The 20257-nt window shown below is 41.1% G+C and overlaps 1 protein-coding gene and 1 pseudogene across 1 annotated transcript in view; both read right to left on the minus strand.

Annotated features, from left to right (window-relative positions):
* Positions 1 to 407: 407 nt before the first annotated feature.
* Positions 408 to 1597, minus strand: LOC130862290 (phosphoglycerate kinase 1-like; annotated as a pseudogene).
* A 1229-nt stretch (positions 1598 to 2826) lies between these two features.
* Positions 2827 to 20257, minus strand: part of Strip2 (striatin interacting protein 2) — a 43203-nt gene continuing 25772 nt past the window's right edge. The window contains exons 18-21 of the mRNA XM_057784469.1: positions 18420 to 18486; positions 6478 to 6582; positions 5944 to 6148; positions 2827 to 5147 (exon numbers count right to left, since the gene is read on the minus strand). Of these exons, the coding sequence (XP_057640452.1) occupies positions 4897 to 5147; positions 5944 to 6148; positions 6478 to 6582; positions 18420 to 18486 (628 nt within the window). The 3' untranslated portion in view covers positions 2827 to 4896. The remainder of the gene's footprint in view (positions 5148 to 5943; positions 6149 to 6477; positions 6583 to 18419; positions 18487 to 20257) is intronic.

Below are 20257 nucleotides of genomic sequence, written 5' to 3' on the forward strand. Positions count from 1 at the left end.
CAGATGTAGCAAAGCGTATTAGAAAAGGACTCACTCCTGTGTTCCCTTGCCCCTGGAGGACATCTTTATTGTTTAATAGATCATCAATTTCTCTGATCCTCCAACTGGAATTTCATCTTATTTCCATGCAGAGTCATAAACAATAATCTACATGGGAAAGAGAACTAAGCTATTACAACTTACTTTCTTTTGCAAGCAGAATATAAATAGATGTACTGTAGAATGTGCAATGGTTTAGTCACTAAGGGATTTAAATGGAATCTTGAAGAATGTAGATCAGACAGTCCTGGTGTAGTAAAGATGAGTTGAGATGGACAACTCTCTAAGGTCCTTGGGGCTGCAATTCTTGGTCCCTAGCTGAACCCTGTGCTAACATCAAATGGAGTTACAGAGAACAGTAAATTGACTTAGCAGCTGTGCACAGGAACCCAAAGGTAGGAGACTACTAAGCGTTGCTGAGAGCATGCGTCCCAGGAAGGACTGGATGGCACTACTCCCAGCGCTGACATGGCGGATCTCATCCTCTGTTCCATTTGGCAGTGTGTCTCAGTGGCAGTGCCTCCACTATCTATGACAGAGATGCAACCCCTCGGAGTGACTTTCACCACCGCATCAATGAGGGAGTTGGTTTCCCTGGAAAAAACTTCCTTTTGAAATTCCCTCATAGATTCATTCCAAACAATCTGCTCAGCTGGAGCCAGCCTCAGGCTGCTGTCAGTACCTGAGTCCAAGCCCATCCAAGTCAACAGTTATGCCAGAGGCCACAGTAGCTTGACGAGCCTTGGCATTTTTTTCCAACTTGTCAGCAATGAGAAAGCCAACAGGCAAGGTAATCTTCATGCCATTTTTTCTCAGTTTTGGACATGAGCTCTTTGATAATATCATCATCATACAGAGAAGTGCGACTCTCCATGTTGTTTACTTAAAGAAGGTACAAGCCATTCCACTGATGATGACTATCTTCATTGACTTTGTCCAGCGTTTATTAATCAGCTGCATCTTGTTTGCAACTTTAGTCTCTGCCCAAGATGGCTAGGATCACTTTGGATTCTCTTAAGCCTTGCCAAAGTAGTTCAGCTCCTTCATAAAAATAAAACAAAACAAAAACCCCCAGTCTTCTGTGGAATTCACACCCACCATGTATTTGTAGGCTCAGTGCACAGTCCCTGGAGCGCCGTTGATGGAGATACCCCTTCCTTTGGACAGCGAACCTTGGGGAGCATCCATTTCGTCTGTCTCAGCTATAACCTTGCTCCCAGGAACATCTTTCGCTCCTCTTCCTCCACATGGAAGTGGAGGCTCTCCAGCTGGATGACAGACTCAGCCCCTGGGTTGGCATGGCTTTCTCTGTTTCTGGGCCCACACACTCCAAGAACAGAACATTCTTGTCTAGCAGAGATTTGAGTTCTGTAGCAACTGCTTCTAAGGAGTACTTGTCACCCATGGGAACACCATCAGGTGGCTCATAAGGACAACTGACTTGGCTCAATGTCCAGGCAGAGTTTGATACTTGGAACAGCAACCTTGATCCTTTGGTGTTTGCTATCTGGTTGTTCTTCATAGGGACACTGAAGTCCACTCTTATAATAATCCACTTCCCTTCATGTCCAGTTTTTCCAGAGTCGCTTGCTAGAAATTTTGATAACACTTCCTGTGGAGAAGCCAGATGAAGGAGAGACTGCGACAGCTGGCTTGGGCTCCTGAAGCACACACCTGTTTGCTTTTGTGAGACAAGAGTCTCATTATGTAGCCCAGGTTGACCCCAAACCACAATCTTCTTGCCTTAGTTTCTAAGTACAAAAAAAACCCTGTTTCTAACTCCATGGAACACTGAAAGGCAGGGAACTACTTCTATAGAGAAGCCTAAAGATTTTCCTATCCAAAGGAAGAGGACATTACATTTGTTCAGTGGGATTCCTATGGATTGATAAACACCAAAGTTTAAGCTCGCAACAGGCATGAGATCAGCCCGAGCTACACGAGACTCCGCCTCAAAGACAGAACAAAACAAAACCAGTCTTGCTGAGCTATCCCTGACAAAAACTGTATGTTTAAGATGTACAAAGATGTCCCTGTGCTGGGCGGTGGTGGCACACTCTTTAAACCCAGCACTCAGAAGGCAGAGGCAGGTGGATCTCTGAGTTCGAGGACAGCCTGGTCTACAGAGGGAGAAACCCTCCTGGAAACCAGAAAACAAAATACAGAAGATGTTCTGGTATATGTACACATTTGAAATGGTCACTGTGATTCAGTTAAATGTATTATTGCTATTCAGCCTTCAAGTTTAACAGGATCAACAAGTTTCAAGGATCAGCAGACAGCAATCTAGACCAAGGTCAGCCAAAAAGGAAAAGATACGGGCACCTAGACTTAAGGAAACCCTGGACTTGAAGATCTCATGAGATAAGAGTTTGAAGCCTGCCTTGGGGTGGAGTTGTGTGCATTCTGTGTGGGATAGGAACAGATATTCGTCTCCATGACCACCAAAGCATCATGCAGCCCTATATCTGCCACACTAAGGTGGAGTGTGCTTCTCTGGCCCACTTGTCCATGTGAGCTGATTGTGGCCAATGGCATGAGTAATTTGCCTTTTGCCATATCTAAGCAGGATCTCTGAAATGTTCTTGCATCGTATGGTTTGTTTCTTGCTCTTGCCTTATGTCAGAATAATTCTAGAGAAAAGCCAATCCAGTAATCTAAGGTGATTCAAATGGCTGATCTCAGACTCGTGATGATGAAATAGTTCTGTATTTATCCTGGATCCTTTTCTATCTAACATGACTTTCAGATTATCTTGTGTTAAAGAATTAAAGACCAAATTTCTAATTCCAGGTTATCTTTTTATTGAAGTGTTTGGTGAGATGAACAATATTATCAACACAAACTTCACTAAAATATTCACAGATAAAGTCCCTATTTTATAAATCGTCCAAATAGCATGCTTCTATTTAGAAATTATAATCACCATTAAATTTGGTTACTCTGACACCATTCCTCATCACATACATGAGCTCTCAAATTGGGAGATCCAACCCCGTCATCTTAGCACACAGGGCTAATTGCTGATACCAGAAGCTAGTCACAGCGAGTTGCAGGGGGAAAAATGGATGTGACTTAAAACTTATCGTTTCTCCTTGCAAGGTAGAGTAGTTTTTCCATCTGCATTGAGAATTAATCTTCTCGAGTAATAAATAATAAAATGTGATATATTAAAAGGCAACTTATTTTTTATTTACACAACTGATTGGATACAACTTCAAAATAGATTGGTGATTATTCTCTTTCCTAGAAAAGTGTCTTTTTGCTCAAATATCATTAAGATCACAGTAGCCTGATCCTAGATTAATAAAATTGCCTGATGTTATGTTCAGTAAACTGTTTGAAAAGAGGATTGCTGTCATGGTTTGATAAAATTTGCAAATTATTTTAAGACATTTCAACTATTAAATAGTCTATTTTTGTCACTTTTCCATAGTAAGAAATCCTGCTGCCCACAACACAGAGGCACTGACTGTTTCTTGGGATGGTGCAGGGTCTCAATCACGGCCTATGAAAGAGTAAATGAGCTAGTTTGGACCAGCTCTGTAGGAATAAATAAGGTGCCCTTGTGCCGTCATAAAAAGACTTGGTAGTGCCTGGGCAGCGGGGAGCCAAAAATGGAAAAAGTGCAAAGACTTAAAAACCCTTAGTTTTGGAAGCATGTGACTTTCCTGTAAAGGAGGAGTAGAGACATCTGCCATGAAATGTGTGATACTTCCGGTACAAACCATATTGAAACTTCTAGCAGAAAAATAAAAAGGTAAAAAATAACGAACGTGGAAGAAAAAAAATATAAATTATGATGCTGTAGCTTTTAATTTTAAAAAGTCAGCACAAATGGACAAATACCAGCAAATAGAACCTTCTCTAAGCAGCTGGTCATTTAAGAATGCGTTGGCTAGAGGTGTGGCCCATGCCTATAATCCCAGGAGGACCATCACAAGTTCAAGGCCTGCTGGCTACACAGTAAGTTCCAGCCTAGTCAGGGCTACATAGCCAGATCCTGGCTCACACAACACTACCCTCTCCTCACTCAAGTGAAGATCTGGGGTTATATCAGGGAGTAACCTTCTGCGGTATAGTCAGCCATTTTAAAATAAGTATTTTCTGAAAAACGAGCAATACTTTTTGAGAAGGCCATATATTACACATTAGTTGTGGTTCTTTCCAGATGGCAAAGGAGTCAATGCACTATACAGATACAGAGGAGATGTTTTTACATTGAACATCTTAAGGAAAAATACAATAATAGACTTTTCTATATCATGCAGTGTTGGAAACAACCATTTTTTAGAAAGTGCAGTGCTCTCAAGACATCTCAGAGCTAATGAGTATTTTATAAACAGGAGTGTCACAATCTTAATGTGAAATAGCCTAAAGTTGGTTTTGCTAAATGATAAGTCTCAGGCATTTAGAGTGAGCAAGAAGAAAATTTGCTCCTTTTATGGCCTGTACCTATCCCATGCTTGAGAGAATGCCATGGGTCAAATGCCATAACAAATTTCCTTTCCCTATTGTGGCCAACAGAGGCTAGCCTGGTTCTAAGCAAGATTAAAGCAGGTTCTGTCAAAGAGCCTGCCCAGGACTGATCCATCAAGAGATTCCAAGCTAACTAGGTACCGAGCTGAGCGTAGGGCAAGCTGGTGCATGTGTTTTGACTCAGGATCCCAGCCTTGCCTCACCCTCAGGCCTAACAGCATCCAGAATAGCCCTGCGCTGTGCTGGATGTCTGCTGGATGTTGGGCTGTGATGCCCATGGGTATATGCTAGAGTTCAATATGAAGTCTGAAGGGGCAGGACAGGCAAAGCATACTTATTGGAGCCAACCTCCATCTCTGAGATGCTTTGTGACAGAGCTTAGTGATTCTGGAGCAGCTCCTCCCAACAGATGGGCTGTGAAAACACCTCTCTCTCCAGCCAGAGCTCATAGGAATAGTGGAAATCTTCAGGCAGATCCAGCCTCTGCCCCAGCACACTCTGTAAGCAGTTATCCACAGGTGAAAATTCTGAGTCCTGTGGTTTATCATAGCGGCGGCTGTTAAAAGCCTCAATGTTGGCCCTCAGGGTACACTCTTCTGCTTGGAAGTCCCATGGCCTGGCATCGATGTCTGACATAGGAAGAGAGGAAGAAGACATACACAGCTCAGGACATTGCTCTCTTCCACAGAACATGGTCTATGGCATTCTATGAATTCAATGAAACGGTTCAGAATGGTTTTTGAGAACAATGTATAAAGTAGACATGTAGCATGCTTACAGTTTTAAAAAGTATACATATGATCACATATGAACTAATATATACAGAAATCATCTTTGGAAGTAGTAGAAACTGGAAACTAGTTACTCCTGAGAAAGGAGATGGGAGAGCTTTGTATTGTAATTCCTTGTTTCTAATAATGATGTCATTCAAAAGAGCAATGGAGCCTTTAATTGAGTTTTCCCTAGGGGATGAAAATTTCCCATTTGAATAGAACCACCTCTCAAGGAAGGGGAGATTGGAACAGAACATGAAGAGGCAAGTCTGGACCAACTCATGCCTTTATTCCCAGCACTCGGGAGCCAGAAGCCGGCAGATCTCTTGAGTTCGAGGCCAGCCTAGTTTACATAGTGAGTTTCAGGCCAGCCAAGGCTACATCGTCAGACCTTGCCTCAAACGAAACAAAACAAAACAAAAAAATCCCCCCAAAAACTATAAGTAGGCAAACATTTTACCATATCATAAAATTCGTGTCATATTTAGGGGCTGGAGAATTGGCATGAAGACCCGAGTTTGAATGCCTAGCACCTACATAAAAGTCGTTTATACCCCAGTGCTGCGGAAGCAGAGGCAGGCTCATCCCTGGAGCTCAGTGGCCAGCCAGCCTAACCAAACTCACGAGTTCCAGGTTTAGCAAGCACACTCACCATTCCCATAAGCCCAGTCATCATTCATGCGGTGGCGCACTTTCTGGTAAATGGCTGACATTGTCTTCATATTGCTTTTCCTCCACTGGCGCCCAAGGTACTTGGTTTGTATCTTTAGTAGCTTCAAGACATAAAGTTGTAGCATGGCCTGTTTGACTTTGAGGGCTCTCTTTAAGATTGGAGCTGATTTGAACACCACCAGCATCTGCCCAATGAAACACAGACATCATCATGTGAAATTTTTAGAATTTCTAACTCAGACAATATAGACAAACCTGGCTATTCTGTGAGCCCCCGAGTATCTAAGGTCCAAACTCCTTAAGAATTAGTCTTCAAGAATACGTAAGAACTATATAAGGAGTTTGAGGCTAGCCTGGGGTAGTGAAGCACTGTCTATGGTGAGAATTAGGAAGTGCGGAAACTTATGTATCATTCACCAGCTATCTCCAGATCTTTCCAAGTAAGCAATCTACAAATACTAATGATTAAAAAACTCAGTTGAATCGATACGTCTGTGCTCTAAAGTCCACTTACCATGGTCCTGGAGTGCTTCCATTTGGTCAGTTTGTTGAGCAGTCTCAGGAGGTTGATGCAGGAGAAGAGGTTCCTCCAGCAGAACTGGCTATTGTCTCCAGCTTCCTGAAATAAGGGACATCCATCATGATATCTCAGTGCCCACAAAGCTTTCATTCTCCTAGAAGATTGCATGTCCTTGTTGGTTGGTTTAGGTGACTATTCCAGCATGAAATGCTGCCTGTTTACTTCCTGCCCTTTGCACACCTCGTCTCATTTCTGAGGGCATAATATCCTTCCTGTAGCTGGGCTGGGCGTGTAGCTCAGTAATAGAGTACTTGCATAGCATGTGTTTCTGCTTTATTATTATTATTGTGTGTGTGTGTGTGTGTGAAGGTCAGAACACACTATGGAGTTGGCTCTCTTCTTCCACTTTTATGTGGGTTCCAGGTATCAAATGGAGGTCATCAAGCTTGTGGCATCTTTTTACCCACTGAGTCATCTCTCCAGCCCCTCTTTTACGTTTCCTTTTTTTTTTTTTTTTTTTTTGGTTTTTCGAGACAGGGTTTCTCTGTGGTTTTGGAGCCTGTCCTGGAACTAGCTCTTGTAGACCAGGCTGGTCTCGAACTCACAGAGATCCACCTGCCTCTGCCTCCCAAGTGCTGGGATTAAAGGCGTGCGCCACCACCGCCCGGCTTACGTTTCCTTTTTTAAAAAAAAAGATTTTATGTTTTACTTAGGTGTGTGTATATATGCCCACATGTGTGCGAGTGACTACAGAGACCAGAAGGAAGCATTAGAATCCCCAAAGGTAGAGTTCTGGGCAGTTGTAAGTTTCCTGGTGTCAGCACTGGGAGCTGAACTCAGGATCCAGGACAGCTCAGTGCTCTTACCACGGAGCACCATTGTCTTGTGAGTACCCAACCAGAGACCACAGTGCATACCAGACAGAGACCAGTGTGCTCATAGAAACGTTTTGTTTTGTTTTCTGTTTTTTGAGACAAGGTTTCTCTGTGTAGCCCTGGCTGTCCTGGAACTCACTCTGTAGACCAGCCTGGCCTCAAACTCAGAAACCCACCTGCCTCTGCCTTTCAAGTGGTGTGATTAAAGGCATATGGTCACCACTGCCCACCTAGAAACATCTTTCTCAGGAGCAAAAATAAGATCTCTTATTTGACTTTAGGGGATATATATATATATATTTATACTATATATATATTTATATATGTTATACTAAATATATATATATATTTATACTATAACACACATATATAGAATATATAACATGCCTATAATCCTAAGAGGCAGAAACAAGAGAATTTCAAGTTTCAGGCCAGCTTGAGCTACATAGTGAATTCAAGGACAGTCTGGACCACAACAGTAACAAGGCCATGTCTCAAAAACAGCATTGGGACGTCAGGATGGCTCAGCTGATAAGGATGCCTCCTGCCAAGCTGCTAAACATGATGACCAAGTTTGATCCCTGGAACCTGCTTAATGGAAGGAGAGAACCAACTCCTGCAAATTGTCCTCTAACCTCCACACATGAACAGTCACACACAGTCAGTCACACACACACACACACACACACACAGAGAGAGAAGAGAGAGAGAGAATATAAATGTAAAAAACTCAAAACCTGGAACAAGGCTGAAGATGCATTTAAGTAGTACAGTGCTTGCTTAGAATTCAAAAACCCTTATGTTAGTTTATCACTAAAAAAAAATCAATAATTTTGACTATGTTCTACCCTCACAGTTAAATTACTATTATAGAATGCCTAGAGTCTAAATTTTCAGTTTGTCCTGCCATTTAGGGCATCATCAAGGAAATACTGAAGAGATGGCTTAGTGATTAAGAGCACTGGCTACTCTTCCAGAGGTCCTGAGTTCAACTCCCAGCACCCACATGGTGGCTCATAACCACAGGATCTGATGTCCTATTCTGGCATGCAGAGCACTCATATGTAAAATATAAATAAAAAATTTAAAAAATCGTCTCATAGCCTACTTAAGTGAGCCAAACCAAATAAAAACCCAGGCTATGACAATTGTCTAGATAATCCAGATGACTAAGGGAAGAACAGAATTTGTCTTTGATTTTTGACTGAGAAAAATAGTTTGGTTTGAGTCTGAGCACTAAATGGGATTCGGGTGTTGTAGTGAAATTCAGTCATCCACAGAAGCAAAAACTAAGGCCCAGAGAGGGAAAGAGTATACAGAACAAGACCACACATAACTGTGAACCCAGACATGGCCCAACCATGATAAATGCCCAGTTTCTACTGAATTTGGAGTCTTTTCCCTGTTTCCTTTCTAGTTGCATTCCGGAACGCTAAACGCTGAAAGCATTACTGAAAGACATTATCTTTGGTTTTCCTCTTTGTGAAAGTCTTTAAGGCTGTAGGGTAGAGAAGCCTACTATAATTATTAATTCGAATCAGCAGAAAGTAAATGTCTATAAAAAAACAATAAGAAAAATAGTGAGGTTCTCTTTTAAAAAATTATTTAGGGCTGGAGAGATGGCTCGGGGGTTAAGAGCATTAGCTATTCTCTCAGAGGACCTGGGTTCAAATCCCAGCACCCACATGGCAGCTTAAAACTATAACTCCAGTTCCAAGGTATCTGGAGTTTGCACAGACATACCTGCAGGCAAAACATTAATGTATGTAAAAATAAATATTTAAAAAAATAATGTGTATGCATGTGTGCCTGAGTACCAGAGGAGGTACAAAGAAGCACCAGATTCCTTGGCACTGGAGTTACAGATGGTTGTGAGCCACCGTATGGGTGCTGGGAATTTTCTGCAAGAGCAGCCAGTGCTCTTAACTGCTGAGCTATCTCTGCAGCCTGGAGATTCTGCTTCAAAACAGAATTATCTGACTTATTTCGTAATGAAATAGAGTCTTTAAAGAAGGGCTTGCTAGGTGTGAAATCTAACACATTTGAACCCCTGTCACAGCTTACTGAAGTCTGTCGGTAATGATTCTTGATTCTTACTCTCAGATTGCAAATGAGCGCTGCAGTAAGAAGCCGACATCATTGTTAACTTGGCGCTCTCACAATAAATGTAGAAACTGACAGCTCAAGGCAAGCCTAAGGCCCACGGCCCTTTACTGGTGAGGCTCCTCTAGCCTATCGGAGAGCTGCTCAAGGCTCAGGTGCGGCAAACAGATCTGCCATCCCGTTTCTGCTCTTTGCCTTGTGCTATAGATTTTCCAAGCCATGTCTCCACTGCACTTACTAAAAGATTTTTTTCCCCTTGGGTTCGATTTTAATACTTAATGACTGCAAATTAAAAACTATTTTTTTGGTGAATGATTCTTTGTTGTTTTCTTTATTATGGCTCACATAACTGAAAATGAAGCCACATTTCTGATTTTTTTCCATATCATTATAGGATAATTCCCTTACCATGTGAATTTCCAACAGGTTGCTGCTGGATACAGGATCTAGATACAGATATAAAGGAGAAATGGGTCTCCAGTGGAGTGAGGGGTAAAGGAGACTTTTGAGACCACCCATTGAAGATATTTTAGCAAACTACATTATAAAAATTGTGACCAAGAGGGAAAATGATAAAATGCTTAAGAAGTTTTTAATTATGGGCCTTCCTCTGTATAAATATTTCATGGAAAATGGATATGATGTTATGTTCACATTATACACATGCTAAGGAACTAACACTAGAGGAACTGTTGGTTTGAAATAGTGATGATGAATATCAGAACAAAAATTTTACTTATTTTGTTTTTTGGATACAGGGTATTACTATGTAGCCTGAGCTGGTGTGGAATTCATTGTGTTGTCCACGCTGGCCTCAAACATGTAGTAATTCTCCTGCCTCTACCTATTGAATGCTGGGATTATGGATGTGCACAACCATGCCTGACAAGAAAAAAAAAACTCTTAAACTTTTTGCATTTATTTGTTTAACTGTAGTATGTGTGGGTGTGGAGGTCAGAGGGCGACTCGGGGACACAGCACTCACCTTCTGCTATGTGGGTTCTGGATTTGAACTCAAGCTGCCAGGCTTGACAGCAAATGCGCTAACTTCCTGAACATCTCGCTGCCCTCCCCAGCCCTTCTTTTAGAGGATCATACCTAATAGAAATATCTGAAACATCTGACATACCTGGTGGATTAGGAAGTTGTAAAAACTTTGATGAGGATTAATAAGAAAACTTGTTACGTAAATTTAAATGAAGTAAACATATTTTGTCTTTTTCAACAAAAATCAATCCCAAATTTGAACAGTTTTCTAATGATTCATCTTTTAAATACTAACTTATAAATTCCATTCCCTAGATCTGAAAGGAAATTCCAAACATTTCTTTGGAAATGACTAGTCATACAAACTCTGATCACTGCTAACCTTCCATAGTCCTTTAAAAAGCTTTGGTTATCTCCTTCACTACTCCACCTATGTCCCCATCACCGAAAGGTGATACCAGGCCAAGACAATGTCTTACTGTGGTGTTCCATGACTTCAGAAATATGACCCTGTCCCTGTTCCTTCATCTTTGCTCTACAGGTGTGCCAGCCACTTGAACACTGTTATTGTTCAAAATACGGTGTGATGGTTAAATACTGTCACTTTGACAGGATCTAGAATCACCCTGGAGACAATCCTCTGGGCATGCCTGTGAGAGATTATTTAGATTAGGTAACTGAAGTGAGAAGACCTACTTTTTATGTGGCTGGCACCATTCCAAAGGCTAGAGCAGTGGTTCCCAACCTGCAGGTGGAGACCCCTTTGGGGATCACCCATCAGACATCTTTTTTTTTTTTTTTTTTTTTTGGTTTTTCGAGACAGGGTTTCTCTGTGGTTTTGGAGCCTGTCCTGGAACTAGCTCTTGTAGACCAGGCTGGTCTTGAACTCACAGAGATCCGCCTGCCTCTGCCTCCCAAGTGCTGGGATTAAAGGCGTGCGCCACCACCGCCCGGCCCATCAGACATCTTGCATACCAGATATTTACAATTCACATGAGTAAACTAAAGTTATGAAGTAGCAAAAAAATTATATTATGGATGGGGGTCACCACAACATGAGGAACTATACTAAAGGGTCGCAGCATTAGGAAAGCTGAGAACCACTGGGCTAGAGTCCTGGATTGAACAAAAAGGAGACAGTGAACTGAGCACCAGTGTTCATCACTCTCCGCTTCCTGAAATACAGTGTGACCAGCTGCCTCACGTTTCCGCTGCTGTGACTTTCCTGACGTGAAAGACGTGACCCTCACCTGTGCGCCCAGATCAACCCACCCTGCCTTAAGCTGTTTTTGTTGGGTGTTTGTTATGCTGCAGAAATTAAATCACAGGGCTCTCTCAGTTAGTTTTGGTACAGTGACAAAGGGTTCACACAGAATTTCCCACATTGTCTGTGAAAACAGGAGAGGAAGGACAGCCAGCCATGGTGGCATATGCCTATAATCGCAGAACTAGGGAGGAGGAGAAAGCAGGATCTTGAGTTTGAGGGCAACTTGGGTTATCTAGCAAGTTCTAGGTGAGCCTTGTCTATACAGGTAAGACCCACCCTGTTCCAACAACAAATAAGATGACAAAGGGAAAGAAGGTGAGACACAGCCTGTAGGGTTGATTAGCTTTGGAATTAGCTCTCATTGCACTGTACTCTCCAGTCGTAGTTTCTACATATTCTCAGCATGCACACCCAATATAAAATAATTTTATATAGACTGCCAAATATATGCATGTTTGCTTATCAATTACAAGTGTCACAGTGTAATGCATAGATTGTAAAAATAATGGCAACATATAAAAGATTCATTATCTACCCAAACATCATGTTATATGTTGTATATATGAACACTCTGGTTCATACCACTGCTCCACCCCTCTACCAAGATGCTAAATATTAAACACACCAGGGACAAGCCCACTGTCTTTAGCAACTGTTTACAAAAGAACATAGCCAGCTTTCACATCATAATCTTTCAATGAAATCTGGAACTAAATTTTAATTTTTTTTTTTTTAGTTTAGTGGACTGAATTTGAATAGAGATACACGGATCCAAAATTTTAAGATTTCCTATCCTAGGTGGGAGGGGAAATTGCTCAGAATGTGGTCTATCTTAAAGCTAACCATTGTGACAAAATAGGGAAGAATTCATAAGTAAACATAAACAGATATGGTATTAACAGCCCCCAGGTGGTGGCACACACCCTTACTCCCAGCACTCGGAAGCAGAGGCAGGCAGATCCTTGAGTTCGAGGCCGGCCTGGTTTACACAGTGAGTTCCAGAGCCATTAACTTTTTTATTTCATGCCCACCATGCTTTTTAACTGGAGTGCCAAATGAAGCAGAATTGAATTCTGTTCAAATCCAGAAAACAGAAACATAAACTGAGAAACCTTAGCCTAGAAACTCTACTTTTAACTTCTAGGACTCAGTCTTAAATGATTAGAGATGATGTGAAATTATTTTTTTGAGTTATATACTGAGATAAAGTCTACTACTAGAAAACAATCTCCATTTATTTAGAGACAGGGGCTCCTATCTCTCAGGATGGTCGTGGGTTTACTGTGTAGCTGAAGATGATCTTGAACATCTGATTCTCCTGCCTCCACTTCCTGAGTGCTGGGATTACAGGTGCCTCCACTTCCCGAGTGCTGGGATTACAGGTGCCTCCACTGGGATTACAGGTGCGTGCCACCAGTGTGTGTTGGGGATCAGGACTTCCTGCATGCCAGGCAAGCACCCTACTGACTCAGTTTTATCCCTAACCCTTAATTCATTTATTTGAGACATAATCTCCTGATAAGCTCAGGTTAGCAGCCTCAAGAGTATTAGGATTACAGATGTATACACTGACACCTGGCAGACGAGACTCTTAATGCACTAATGGAGCTGGTAGGGTGGTTCAGCAGGTAAATATGCCTGCCACTAAGTTTAACCCGAATTCAATCCCCATGACCCACATAGGGGAAGGAGAGAACTGACTTCCACAAGTTGTCCTCTGACTGCCACATGCATATAAGTAAAATAAAAAATATAATTAAAAAATTAAAAATAACAAGTTTAAAGAGTCAGTCATGGTGGCACATGTCTATAACCTCATTGTTTAGGAGGCTAATTCAAGAAGATAACCCCAAATTCAAGGCAATCCTGGCTAAATAGTAAATCTGAGGCCTGCCTGGGCTATAACAAAACTCTGTATTAAAGAACAAAGCAGATGGGGCTGGAGAGATGGCTCAGAGGTTAAGAGCACTGACTGCTCTTCCGGAGGTCCTGAGTTCAATTCCCAGCAACCACATGGTGGCTCACAACCATCTGTAATGAGATCTGGTGCCCTCTTCTGGCCTGCAGGCATATACATGGAGGCTGAACACTATGTACATAATAAATAAATAAATCTTTAAAAAAAAAAAAGAACAAAGCAGAACCAAACAAAGCTAACTGAAAAAACAAGCTAAGTAGCAGAGAACTATACATGGTAGCACATTCTTATAATCTCAGTATTTAGGATATTGAGACAAGAGGATTCCAAGTTCAAGACCAGCCCAAGCTATATAGTGAGTCTGGGTCAGGCTGGTATAGTGGTACATTATTTGTATTTTAATAAAGTTTACCTGAAGATCAGAAGACAAAGCAGCCATACAGGTCAGGGAGTGGTGGCACATACCTTTAATCCTAGGACTCAGGAGACAGAGGCAGGTGGATCTCTGTAAGTTCAAGGCCACCCTGGGCTACACAAGATTAAATCCGTCTACAAGAAAAACAAAGCTCACACAAAGGTGAACCCAACACTTGGGATCACACTCCTTTAATCCCAGTACTAGGGAACTGGAGACAGGAGTGATACGGCTGGCAGAGAGAGGAACATAAGGCAGGAGGAGACAGGAGCTCAGGGGAGTGTGGAGTCTGAGGTTGATGGAGAGCATTGCAGGATCTCTCGCCTCTTTGTCTGAGTCTTGGTAGAGGTAAGATCTCTCTAGTGGCTTGGCTGCTTTGCTTTTCTGATCTTCAGTTTGAACCCCAATATCTGTCTTTGGGTTTTTATTATTTGTGCTATAGGCTGGGCTATACAAAGATACTCTACCGGGGCTGGAGAGATGGCTCAGAGGTTAAGAGCACTGGCTGCTCTTCTAGGAGTCATGTGTTCAGTTCCCAGCAAACACATGGTGGCTCACAACCATCTGTAATGAGATCTGGTGCCTCTTCTGGCCTGCAGGCAAACATGCAGACAGAACACTGTATACATAATAAATAAAATAAACCTTTAAAAAAAGATACTCTATCTCAAAATACAAGAAAAAATTAAGTAATAGAATATAGTGAATAGCTGTTACTAATTATCTCCTCAAGAATGTTTATTGGGGCTGAGCTAAATGGTAGTATAGTGTATCTGCTTAGCATGTACTTGGGTTTATATTCAATACCACAGAAAAAGAAGTTGCCTAATAAAATCCTACCATGAACATGTAAATTTAACTACATTAAGCAAAACACATACACATATATATGTAACAGGTTTATATACAAATATGTTTGTTACTAATGTTTCCATATAAATGATTGTATATATTGTAATTGTAGTAAAATATAAGCAATGTTTATATGTAAGGTGATAGAAGATATTTTTATTTTATTCCCGATACTTTTTTTATTTTTCTACCATAAGTATATTACTGATTTTGTAATCAGGATAAAAGCTTGGAGTTATTGAAAGCAAATAACATATACCAAGGTAGTATATTTCTTGTTCTTGCAATTTGGTGAGTCCAAAATGAGACAAAACCTACTAGCCTTTTTCTGGTTATAGAAGTTATTCATTTAGGTAAACAATTCACTATACTGAGAACCCATTGGAATAAATTGGCTAGGTACCAAAATCACACTGGGCTGGAGAAGCACTTATATTTTAAGAAAAAAGTGGTTACTGAACAAAACCACCAGATGCCACTATTGTTTCACCAAAAAGACTAAAATAGCCACTATGACTTTTAATTAACTCGATAAATGCTTCAGCCTTTTCTGGATAATAATTAAGTCTTAACAGAAGGCATAACCATATAAATAATTATATGCTCATATCGCAAAAGGTCAACTGGAAGTGATGTGAAGGTTTAATTCCCTCCAGTTCCTATCCAGGAACTAATGGAGCTGGAATGGAGACAAGATACACATTGTTATCAAGGAAAAAAATTAGGGGGCTGGCAAGATGGCTCAGTGGTTTAAGACACTTGTCAAACCTGATGACCTGAGTTTGACTTCTGAGACCCCATGGTGGAAGACGAGAATCAGCTCCTATAAGTTGCCCTTTGACCTCTGTACCTGTGCTGCAGCATGCATGTACTCAACATACTAAATAAATAAACAAAATGAAAATGTAATAAACCTTTTTTCTTTTAAAGATTTTATTTATTTTATGTATACGAGCGCTCTATCTGAATGCATGCCTTTATTCCAGAAGAGGGCATCAGATCCCACCACAGATGGTGGTGAGTCACCATGCGGTTGCTGAGAATCAAACTCAGGACCTTTGGAAGAGCAGCCAGTGCTCTTAATCACTGAGCCATCTCTCCAGCCCCAATAAAACTTTTTTAATTTAAAAAGTAATATACTCATGCCACAAAAGCTGAATTTATATTTTGAAATAGCAATAGTACATTTTTTTTTTTTTGGTCTCTCGAGACAAGGTTTCTCAGTAATACTAGAATTTTTGTTTGTTTTGTTTTGTTTGTTTTGTCTAGCTCTGACTGTCCTGGAACTTGCTCTGCAGACCAGTTTGGCCTCCAATTCACAGAGATCCACCTGCCTTTACCTCGTGAGTGCTGGGATTAAAGATGTTTGCCACTATGCCCAGCCAATAACAGAATTTTAATGCTATTATATACCACTGTTTATGGGTTAAAATATATTCTTCTTTCCAAATTTAAATTTCAGCGACATACTTTCCTACACTCTCTCTCTCTTTTAAAAAAATTACTTTATGTGTACGGGTGTTTGTCTGCATATGTATGTCTGAGCATTATATGCATACAATGCCCTTAGAGGCTAAAAGAAGGTACCAGATCTTCTAAAATTACACATGGCTGTGAACTGTCATGTGGGTGCTGGAAATTGAAGCCAGGTTCTCTGAATGAGTAGCCAGTGCACTTAACCACTGAGTTATTTTGCTATTTCCAACTGCAAAGTCTTAACAGTTAATTTCTCCAGATATATGATAGTAATATTGGGCAGAGTGTGGTAGTAATATTGGGCAGAGTGTGGTAGTAATATTGGGCAGAGTGTGGTGGCATTGCCTTTAATCCCAGCACTTAAGGAGGCAGAAACAGGCAGAACTCTCTCTGAGTTCAAGGCCAAGCTGGCCTATATTAGCAAGTTATAGGATAACCAGGGCTATATAAAGAGATTGTCTCAAACAAAACTGATGAACTTCATAGAGTTGTTTTACAGATTTTATATTACCACATTAATAACAAAGATTAGATAAATTATAACATCTCTGTAGGAATAAAAACCTTGCAGCTTCCTTGGCTGCTGAGACCATATTTAAATAAGACAGGGATTCTGTTTCAGTAGCAAAGACTATGCTAGGTAATATGTCAGGACATGGATCTTTTGACTCATGTCTAATTTGGGGCCTGTCACCTAAGAGAAGTAGATTGTGACATGTCACTTCATCCACTGAGCACTCATGTTTCTCATCTTTGAAATATTAGGGAGTTGGATCAAATGGTTCTTGACATGCCCCCCCCCAAAAGAAACCTACTATGGGTTTATAAAACCTGCGCCACAGGAGAAATTTTTCTATTTTTACAGTGTGCTTTCCTGATTCAGCACTTTGCAGATATCAAAGTTGGGGGACAAAGGGCTGTAGCATCCTTGGGCAACATCATTTAGCATTATTGAAGTCGTCAATATACCAGACATAGTGTTAGGCTATAAGGATATAAAAATAGGAGATGGCACGTTCTCTCCCTTCTAAAGTTAGAGATTTTTTTTAAAAATATTTATTTATTTATTTATTTATTATGTATACAATATTCTTTCTGCGTATATGCCTGAAGGCCAGAAGAGGGCACCAGACCTCATTACGGATAGTTGTGAGCCACCATGTGGTTGCTGGGAATTGAACTCAGGACCTTTGGAAGAGCAGGCAATGCTCTTAACCACTGAGCCATCTCTCCAGCCCCAAAGTTAGAGATTGTTACAGTGCAACAGGATGAAAGTAGTTTATCTGAGGAGCTGTGGCGACACAGGATAAAGCAGATGTCTTATCTTTTTTTTTTTTTTTTGGTTTTTCGAGACAGGGTTTCTCTGTGGTTTTGGAGCCTGTCCTGGAACTAGCTCTTGTAGACCAGGCTGGTCTCGAACTCACAGAGATCCGCCTGCCTCTGCTTCCCGAGTGCTGGGATTAAAGGCGTGCGCCACCACCGCCCGGCTAGATGTCTTATCTTAAACATGCTTTTGGCCAGGCAGTTTCAAGAATTTCAGAATAATTCAGAGGAATTTTTCTGATTTGCCTAGACCTGCTTCAGAATGTAGCTCTTCCTGAGCTATCCTTCAGTAGTTATACTGAATTTTGCCTCAAAGAGGCAAGAAACTTTCTAAAATACATAACTCCTGGGCTTGATAACTAACATGAAAATGAGAAACAAATAACATAAAGATGGATTTTGTGTGTGTGTGTGGTACATCAGAAGAGATTCTCCTACTATTTAGCACAGATATTGTTTCAGTCTTATTCTCTTCCCAAATTCCCTCTCCTTCTCAGTTATTTTCACTGACTCTTTCCTCTTCTGTATAAGATGCTAGGCTCAGCTTTTCCAAATCCTTCAGCAGCTTTAAACCCCTGCCGCCTTTGTGCCCTTGCCAATATGCCTCATTGGTCTGATACTCCCAAACCGTGGCATCACGGGGCTGGAGAAGACATGAAAAAGCAAATGCCAGCCCCTGTCATCAGTCAGTTCAAAGACCACAAATCCTCATCTGCTTACCAGACTCTCAGTAGTCAGCTCTGGCAAATCCTGGATGGTACAGCATGGGTAATCCAGCACCGAGATGCTACAAGATACAGAGATAAGAGACAAGCTTTAGGTAAAGGGCAGCAGCAGGAAATGGTGCTCTGAAAAGGGCAGAATTATTCCTCCCAACAGACTCCATGTGTCTCTCAAATTGCTTAGTGACCTCAGCTGAAATTGAGGGCAACTCCAACTCCAATCTCATCTCAGTCACAGAGGAACCGTGGAGTTCTTTTAAGCTGTTCCTACATCATAGATGCAAAAAGAGTTAAAGCCGAAAGACAGTCCCTTTCCTTCTTAGCTCTCTTAGGTTCTTCAGGAAATATATAAACTTAAGTGCATCTGCCTCTGCATTTAACTGTATATGTGAATATATTAATATTTCCAGAGATGCTACCCACAGTCTACTAAATAATAACCTGTGGATATGAAGATGAAAAGATCGCTTGTGTTTCTCACCTGATCCTTCTGAAAGTCAGGAACTCTAGGGGTAACTGCCAATGCCACCCTAGAGAAAGCTTGAAGCACAGGGCAACAGATAGCATGGCTAATCAAACATTAGCCCAAGTATGGTATAGAATAATGTCTGTCCCCAAACAGAGGTATGGTATAGAATAATGTCTGTCCCCAAACAGGGAAGCCACAAGCTCTGCAGTGAGCCCAGAGAATGGGGCTTGGATCACGAAAGGAAATAAGGTACCATATAATAATAGGGCGTGGTCAATAAGTGACTGTTTTTTTTTTTTTCCCTCTCTGCTTTACTAGTACAATGCAGAATTTGGGCTAGCTAATTCTTAATATTATTTCCATTTTTAAAAGTCAATGAAATTAGCCGGGCGGTGGTGGCGCACGCCTTTAATCCCAGCACTCGGGAGGCAGAGGCAGGCGGATCTCTGTGAGTTCGAGGCCAGCCTGGTCTACAAAGGGAGTTCCAGGACAGGCTCCAAAGCTATAAAGAAACCCTGTCTCGAAAAACCAAAAAAAAAAAAAAAAAAAAGTCAATGAAATTTCAGCACTAACCTATCTGAACTAGTGTACTTGGAGATTGGTAAAGGATGTTGGCAAAGCCAGGGCTATCAATTGAGTATGAGCATTCTTGGGCCTGTCTCTACATTTTGAAAGTCAAAATTTCTAAAAGCAAATCACTCATTTAGCTAGAAATTTACCACTGTTCAAGAAACCCAAGTCAAGATAACTTAGACGAACCAGGTTAGGAGCGAAAGATCAATTCAGGGAGGGAAGTGAATTTACCCATTCACTCCATCATCCTAACTAACTTGTCTGGATTCTCTGGATTGCCTCATTCATCCACTTATCTACCTATCTCCCATTTATAAAGAACCATATAAAAACAGGCACTGAAACTAGGAAATGGGGGCAGAAAATCAAGGATGGAATTTGCTATAATTGCTCAGTGAACTGAATTTTAGCTCTGTGATATAGTTAGAAGACGTGGTCTCATTTATATTAAAAGTGCAATTACTGTGGCCCAGAGAAACTATCACCCTTAAAATCCAGGTTTCCTGGCTTCGGGCTTTTCAAAGGCAATGTACATGCAAGGCTGTCACTCCATGGCACAGTTTCAAGCAGAGTCAGTAAGCACTTACCTTCCCCCCTCCTTCCCTTCTCCGTCTCCAGTCACCCCAAGGAAGACATCAGTCTTTATCTACTTTAGGAACTCTGGTAAGGAATTCTGGCAAATTCTACCAACTAACATGTTATACTAGCCTTGTGGAAGCAAATTAAGGAATAAGGATTTATCCTACAATCCCCCAGTCCCAGATTAGCTGAAGAATAGAAAGCAATTGTACTCA

This window comes from Chionomys nivalis, chromosome 1 (assembly GCF_950005125.1).
Source record: "Chionomys nivalis chromosome 1, mChiNiv1.1, whole genome shotgun sequence".
In the NCBI taxonomy this organism is placed as follows: domain Eukaryota; kingdom Metazoa; phylum Chordata; class Mammalia; order Rodentia; family Cricetidae; genus Chionomys; species Chionomys nivalis.